Source organism: Eschscholzia californica, unplaced genomic scaffold (assembly GCF_041429995.1).
Source record: "Eschscholzia californica isolate CP2 unplaced genomic scaffold, dmEscCali1.0.p SCAF_4, whole genome shotgun sequence".
In the NCBI taxonomy this organism is placed as follows: Eukaryota; Viridiplantae; Streptophyta; class Magnoliopsida; order Ranunculales; family Papaveraceae; genus Eschscholzia; species Eschscholzia californica.
The window spans coordinates 33,600,609-33,609,174 of NW_028238461.1; the positions used below are offsets into that span (position 1 = coordinate 33,600,609).

At 36.3% G+C, this 8,566-nt stretch overlaps 1 protein-coding gene across 1 annotated transcript; it reads right to left on the reverse strand.

The window, feature by feature from the left end:
* Positions 1–5,471: 5,471 nt before the first annotated feature.
* LOC147544222 (Protein kinase superfamily protein) lies at positions 5,472–8,084 on the reverse strand. The gene is made up of 5 exons (XM_086636676.1): positions 7,375–8,084; positions 6,640–6,775; positions 6,412–6,548; positions 6,196–6,319; positions 5,472–6,099 (listed from the first exon to the last, which is right to left on the reverse strand). The coding sequence occupies exons 1-5, from the start codon at positions 7,801–7,803 to the stop codon at positions 5,639–5,641; spliced, it is 1,287 nt and encodes a 428-aa protein (XP_086492802.1). The 5' UTR covers positions 7,804–8,084; the 3' UTR covers positions 5,472–5,638.
* Between the last annotated feature and the right edge of the window lie 482 nt (positions 8,085–8,566).

An 8,566-nucleotide genomic window follows, 5' to 3' on the forward strand; every position in this document is an offset into this window, starting at 1 on the left:
AGTTAGAGAGAGTGAAGGAGAACGAGCTTAGACTAAAGAGGAACGATGGGAAGAACGATTCGTAGAGTTAAAGAGAGAAATAATGATGGAGGGTCTATTTTCTGATTTGGGGCTTTAACAATTATGACGGTCGGCCATAGAAAACTGTTACAAATGACGCTAGGGTTTGTTATAACGGATATAATACAACACAACCGTTACAAAAGAGTTAATTGTACAGGAAGAGTAGCCGTCATAATAAAACGTTTTAGGCGGAGATGAATTGCGCTATTAATTTGGTCTTGTAACGGATTTTTTGAGGATAACCGTTATAAATAAGCAAATATTTAGAAAGGCCTCCAGAAAGCCATTACAAAAGACTTATTTGTAACGGATTTCCTTGAAGGCGTTACAAACAACCGTTACAAATGTGACGTATTCTTGTAGTTGTTAGACTCTAACTTAGGGTTCTATATAATGTCTCTTAAGACTTGAATTAGGAACGAAAAATCTCAAGAAACTTTCTAGCTCTATCTAGTCAAGGGAGAAGGGTTATTCATCAAACCACCATTGGAGTTCTAGCTAACAACAAAGGTGGGATATCAAGTTGATCATTTGGGTGTCTCATGTAGAGGAGCTACAATTAGAGCTCTTGCTTTTCACATTCGATTGGAAAGGTTCGAGTGAAAATTTAGTGATTAAGCTAATCTCTAAACTAGTTAACTTAGTTATAATTATTAGCTTATGCATGAGATCCTGGGGATACTAGTTTTAGACATTTGATGTCTAAGATTTCGCTAACAACACTAGGAGACACCAGAACCCAACAATAACTTATTATGTCTTTAGTTGCAAGATCAATTATTAGTTCGTCCTGCAAGGTTTCAAAAAGAATTAAATCAGGTGATGTAGTAGCAGTAGAAGTAGGGTCGTGATTGAGAATTTGGGGGGCCGGTGCGAAATGTGAATCTTGGCAATTCGTACAGTAAAAATACTGCAAATAAAAGTTAAACAAACTACAAGATAATCTATCAGTAGATAGATGAACACTATATATGAATCCAAATGTATTTTGAAGAGATTAGTTGTAGGAAAGATTTTTCTTTTTTAAAATTTCATTTTCATAGTTCGTCTAAGAATCTACATTCACTAGTGAGCAAACTTATCAAAGAAGAGTATGGGCACAACAAAGATTTTTGGTGAGCATGATAAAATAACTAAATAAACTGATAAAAATGATAAACTTTATTAATAATAAACTCGATTGATAATATTCCAAGATCTAAATAACAAAGTCAGACTGGACTCCCTTTTATAGGGTTTAGACACTTCTAGATAGACATAGACTAGGAAGTAAAGAATTATGAAACTCTAGTTTCCTTGATTGCTATTAATTCCAATTTAGAAACAAATAAAACACCTAAACTTGGAAACTCTTAAACAACTAAAATACCTAATTCCTAATCCTAGCTGACTTGGCCGTGAGGCCCGACTTTGCCACGGTTGAGAGGCCCATGCGGCTGAGTATTGTCTCCAACATACTCCCCGTTCGAGACGAACTTTCCCTCAAGTGAGTATCAACCATGCGATCCTTAATTCCCATTTTGCACGAAAGGTGACAAAATCTGAGAAAGGCAGCTATGAACCAAATCACCAACTAGAATCCGACACCCATGTTGCGAAGGGTCTCACGAAATCTGTTGTAGGAATCAAACTTCCAACAAATTTCTATATTTCCCGTCATCTAGTAATTCGACGAAGAAGATCATAAACATCACATTATTCTTTCAATAACAAATATAAATATCTTCTCGAGGTGCGGACTGTAAGTCAAGAATGAAATCCATTAAGAAATGGTATGGAATTAGAAAAGATGAGTCACCCGGTTCCCAAATAAAAGTCTGATAGTTTCAGAAATTTGAGACCTAAAAATTGGCTTGAAAATACTTTCCAATTCCTTCCCCGTGTCATCAAATCATTAACAACCAGACTTGGATCCCACTCAAAAGCTTTTTTCAGTTCCCATAATCATATTATTGAACCCTAATCTCAACATCAAAACAAATGCTTTCTTTCGAATCATGATCTCTCATAATACAAACCTCAAAAGGAATTTGAGCTTCAACTAATGTTTGAGCAAGATCAGTTACTTTTATATTTGTAAAAGAATCAAAATCATCTGCAAGTTTTTGTTGAGATTCTTCATCTGTATCAATAGATACATCAGTAGATTCCCAATCATGGCTAGGGTTTAGGTTACTTTCTTCTTCATCCTTCATCGAAACAATTTTTTTCGAGAACTTCACTTTTGGCAGTATCGGTTACGGGGTCGATAGAATTTTAGATAATAGTCATTCCGATTGATGTGTATCTTGGATAGGGCCCCAACATAAACTGGAAATTTTTTTCCAACATTCAAGATGAGACATATCCATAAAAACAAGTTCAATTCTTCAAGCTCTGAATACCAGCTGATGTAGATTCTAGCAGAAGCGTTAAAATAATGGAATCCACCATTAACACAAAATACATATGAGCCTTAGACGCACCTCTAAGATACTTCAGAATCCACTTCATTTTTGTCCAATACTCTTTGTCTGGATTGGCGAGGAATCTGCTTACTACTCCGACTGCAAATGCAATGTCTGGCCTTGTACACACCGTTGCAGACATCAAGCTTCCTACAACTGAAGCACAAGGAATTTTCTCCACTTCTTTCTTACTTTTAATTGATTGACATTGATCACGAGTCAACTTGAAGTGACTGGCTAATGGAAAACTCACTGGTTGTGTCTTGTCCATATTGAACCTTCTAAAACCTTCTCAATGTATTTTTCTTGTGATAACCAAGGCTTTCCAGTTTTCCTATCACGAGAGATGTGCATGCCAAGAATTTGTTTTGCAGGACCAAAGTCTTTCATATCGAAATACATGTTTAGTTCTTTCTTTAACCTACTAAGTTTGCTAGCATCCTAACCAACAATTAACATATCATCAACACGAAGAAGAAGTATAATCAAATCTCCATCAAGAAATTTATGAATGAAAAACAAGATAATGTTGCAACAGTTGCATCAGGTGATGACATTATCTTATGCTTAGGTCGTGAAGACACTTGCTTAAGTATGCCTGAGTCAAAACTAGTAACAACATGGTTAATTGACTTAGATGCTTCATATCATACTACTCTATGTAAGGATTTCGTTAGATGTTATAGAACCGGTGACCTTGGCAAAGTCAGGATAGGAAACTTAGGTTTCTTAAAAATCGTAGAAATTGGAGAAGTGAAAATTGAGACAAGTACAAGGAGTACATTGATTCTTAAGAATGTGAGGCATATCCCAAATCTTCGATATTTCTACCGGAGTATTAGATGGTGAATAGTATCACAGTCACTTTGGTGATGGAAAGTAGAAGCTCACAAAAGGGTAGATGGTGATAGTAAGAGGGAAGAAGTGTTATACTTTGTACAGGACTCAAACAAAACTGTGTATAGGAGAACAAAATATAGTCGAAAAAAATTCTTCCTCTAATCTTTGGCATAAAAGACTCAACCACATGAGGGACAACGGACTTCAAATCCTTGCTAAATGACAAGACTTACCGAACATGAAAAGGTATAAATTTAAACACTTGTTCTCATTGTTTAGTAGGTAAGCAACATAGAGTTTCTTTTCAAAGAAATGCATCTAAAAGAAAATCCATCGTTTTGGAGCTTGTTTGTTCTGCTGTTTGTGGACCTTTAACGGTCAAAACACTTGGTGGTTCATAGTATTTTGTTCCTTTTATCGATAATGCTTCCAGGATAGTTTGGACATATGCCATAAACACCAAAGATCAGGTACTTATAGTTTTCAGGAATATCCACAACATGGTAAAAAAGGGAGATAGGAAAATCATTGAAGTGCATTCACACTAACAATGGAGGAGAATACATCGGGTCATTTGAAGAGTATTGCTAATCCCATAGTACTCGGCATGAACAGACTGTTCCCAAACTCCACAGCAAAATGGTGTAGCAGAACGCATGAATCACACTTTTGTGGAGAAGATCAAATGTATGCTCTCAGAAGTTAATCTGCCCAAAAGCTTCTGGGGTGAGGCAATGTGTACTGCATGTCATCTGATGAATTTATCACCTTCAACATCATTAGATAGAGATTTAGTTGAGAGAGTATGGACTAGAAAGGAAATCGGCTATGGACACCTAAGGGTGTTCGGTTGCAGAGCTTTTCTGCATATACCTAAAGATCAAAGAGCAAAAATGAAGATAAAGCCAAACAATACATCTTTTAGGGTATTCAGATAAGAAATTTGGATACAGGTTATAGGATCTAGTTGATAAGAAGATTATTAGAAGTAGAGATATGGTCTTTCTTGAAGATCAAACTATTAAAGACTTCGGGAAAGTTGAGAAGCATGAGCATCATAAAGATGATCTTCTTGATCTGGATCCACATGACTCTTCTAAGGTTGTGCATGATAATGCAGGTGAGGAACAAAATCATGAAGATGAAGCTCATGAAGATGTTCCTATGGGTGATGATGATGAGCAGGGAATGAAGATGAGTCTTCAATAGTTTGGTCTTTCTTGAAGATCAAATTATTGAAGACTTCGAAAAAGTTGAGAAGCATGAGCATCATAATGATAATCTTACCGATCTGGATATACATGTCTCTTCTAAGGTTATGCATGATAATGCAGGTGAGGAACAAAATCATGAATCCATGAAGATGTTTCTATGGGTATGATGTTGAGAAGGAAATGGAAGTTCCACATGAACCACCAGCTGAATTGAGAAGATAGACTAGAGAGCACCATCTACCAAGTATCCTCCACACGAGTATGTGATGGTTCCAGATGGTGGAGAACCACAGTGTTATGAAGAAGCTCTAGATAATGTACACAAGGAGTGGTTGAAAGCTATGCAACATGAGATTGAATCAGGGGCGGCCCAGGCCCAACACAACCAAAGCGGTTGCTTTGGGCCCTAACCTCTTTAAGGGCCTATTCTATTGGCTTGTACCGTTAGAATATAAAAAAATTAAACTAGAAATTTGACAACAACTATAATATAGCTTAGTGGGTAAGAACTTGGAAAAAGTAGTAAAGGTTGTAGGTTCAATTACTCCCTAAAACAGTTTTTATGTACTTTTTGTTAATTTTCACTTGTAAATTAAGGGCCCCTATCCTTGATTTGGTTTTGGGCCCCAAATGTGCTTGTGCCGGCCCTGGATTGAATCCTTGCATCAGAACAACACACCCCCTGCCACTTCCACAACAAATGTGTGATCCTAACAATCTCCCCGTCAGACATTAGATCTTAACTTCAATAGTTATTAGGCCGAGACTTGTTATTACCACTACTAGTGTTGGGTGGTCTTGGGCCCTCCTCACCCCAAAAGCTAGCTCTAAAGGTAAGACTTCCCCCACATTTATAAACACACCATCTGCCCCTTCCACAACCATTGTGGGATTATTTTAACACTTATTGCACAATTAGAGAGTTTTAATTTATATTAATATACTTCAACACTCATATTTACGTAATTTCTTTATGATCATAAAACACACTCTAATACACCTTCATGAAGCTTTCATAATCCTTCTTTTTGTAATTCCATCTCCTTCTGTGGTTCTTTACGAGCAAGAATTCAATTAGCCTTTTCTTACTGGAGCCAAAGGTGAAGGTTTCCAGTAGGTCCCTGCCCTAACTTCTCTTCTTCCTTTAACATTAGCACCATTTCTTCCACCACTTCTTGGTGGCGCCGCCCCCGCCGGAGGCCACTGCCCATTAGTAATAGCCATGTCCCTCATGTTTTGCAAACTTTCAAGAATTTCCACCACCACCGGCATTCTAGGCCGGTCTTTTGGATTTAGACTTACACATTTAAGTGCCAATCCGGCCATGTCTCTTGCACCCTTTACTGAATATTGCCCACTCAGTTTCGGATCTATTATACACCTTAGCCTTCTGCTACTTGTTAAGTACGGCTTAGCGAAATCAACTAGGTTTTGTTCAATTTTTGGTCGTGTTTTGTCCATTGATCTTCTCCCGGTTAATAATTCTAGAAGTACCACGCCAAAACTATAAACATCACTTTTCACGGTAAGATGTCCTGTAAAAACTCGTAAAAACATAGTTGAACTAGTCAATAATACTTAATATTTTGAAACTTTAGCAAGTCTAACCGAAGATATATATTATATTATACCTGTATTTACATATTCTGGTGCAGCATATCCATAGGTCCCCATCACTCTAGTTGTAACATGTGTTTCCGACCCTTCTGGCCCCATCTTTGCAAGTCCAAAATCTGATAATTTCGCATTAAAATCCTACAAATTTGAATTTTTTTGTGTAAGTGCACAACTTTTTCTTCTTAATCACAAAGAATTAGACAGAACATAATTAAAAAGAAATGGCGTACAGAGTCCAGCAAAACATTTGAAGTCTTAAAATCACGGTATATAACGGGTGTCTCTGCACCATGTAGGAAAGAAAGGCCTTTTGCCGCTCCAATAGCAATCTTTAGTCTTGTTCCCCATGCCAATGCTAAGGAAATCCCTTTAAAACAGGAATGAAGATTGATTAATATGAGTATATTTTTTGGGATAATTTAGTCATATTGATAATGTTATTATGTAATCAGACTCACTCTTAAACAAGTGATTTTCCAAGCTTCCTCGAGGCATAAACTCGTAAACAAGAAGTCGTTCTTCATCCTCGCTACAATACCCAATTAGTTTCACCAAATTTTGGTGCCTGAGTTGCCCTAAGAATATCACTTCCGCCTTCAAGAGATTAAGTTAGTTTATAGTAATTGGAGTAGCTATTAATAAGTCAAAGATAAAGTTAATCAATAATGAGAAGATTAGTATTTTATGTTAGGTTTCAACAACTCCTAGAAGAAACTAGTCTTATTAGCTAAACCATGATTAAAATAAATATAAAAAATATAAAAATCACCAAAAGTATAACAAAAGCAAATTATGCATGGGATCAAACTTATTTCTATTGAATAGGCCAATAATCCGGTAAAGTCACACTCTAATTTCATGAACCTAATTGTCTTTGGCATTCAAATTAATTAAATTTGTCAATCATATGGACAACTACAGGAAAAGGACTACCTCGGTCAATGTATCGATCCTGATCATTTAAAAAATAATTATTCAATGAGAAATGCTCTTCGGCCGGACTTTTGGACTTAACCACGGTCAGGATGGTGATGGGACCGGTTCTAATTAATCATACCATTTCACTCCTCTATGCCTGATCAATTGGAACCGGTCACGTCACCATTTGATTATCATTATAGTCAAATAAGAAAGTATTTAAACTAGTATAAATGAATAGATTAGTCAAAAAATAAAATAAAAAGTGTAATTACCAGCCATTCTCGATGCCCTTGAAGACCTTCAATATCAAGTAATTTAACAGCGACAGGCTGTGCTTTTAATCCAGGCCGTAGATTTTCATCAACATACCCTTTATGAACCGTCCCAAATCCACCTTCACCCAACAAGAAATTACTCGAAAAATCCTGAGTTATAGCACGTAATTCACTTAATTGAAAAGCATGTAAACCCGACCCGAAATTATGGGCCAAATCCTCAGTTACTCGGGTAGAAGAAGTACTGCTTAGATCCGAAAATGATAAACGACGAAATGATGGTAACTTTCGAATCGTTTTAGAGAATTCCGACCGGGACGGCCTACACCGACTTAAATTGCGAATGACGATTTGGTTTTCGACAGTACAACAATTTGTTGTGAAAGGTCTCCATGGCTTATTTGGTTTTGAAACTTTAGATGTCATTGTTGTTGTAGAAGAAGGGTAGAGTTAATGAGAGAGAGCAAGTAGACAGAGAGAGGGAAAGTGGAGAGAGATAGAACAAGCTCAAGACATGATTATTAGACCTTTTATCTTGTTAGGGGCGTAGGAAGAGTAGAATAGTTTTTTTTCTTTAACTACTACTTCAACTACTCTACTACAATATCTTGCGTGCGTATAATCCATTTTTGAACATATTTTTGGGTCTTCCTTTTGTTTTTATATTTAATGTCTTTAACAAGCCAAAGGTTGTTTATATGGATATCTTTTTTCAATTGTGATTATAGGATTTATGTAGTGAAGAGCTATTGATAAAGGGGTAGGTAGGAAATGAGACCGGTTTGATTGAGATAATGGATATTCAGTAAACGGTCAACAGTTGGTAGTCCAAGTGATCAATAATATTGACGTAAACTCTAAAACTATGTAGGTCTCTGGTTCGATTTCTAGAAGAGATGGATTCCACAGTTTATTGAACCTCAATTATTAAGGTATAAGTAATGTAATTGGGTTTAGACCATAGTTTAGTTAGGCTTCAGACTTGTTGATCTTGTAAGAGTTTAAATTAAGCGGTTATCATGCTTATCACATCTAATTTGATGTATCGAAGTCATTGCAATGACTATCGTAGATAGTAGTCTATTTCTAAAAATAACAAATATACAAGAGACTGTAATATTTAGGCACAGAAAGATGTTACATTAACTTTTTCTTAATCAAACTTCGAACAAATACTATAAAAGAAAGG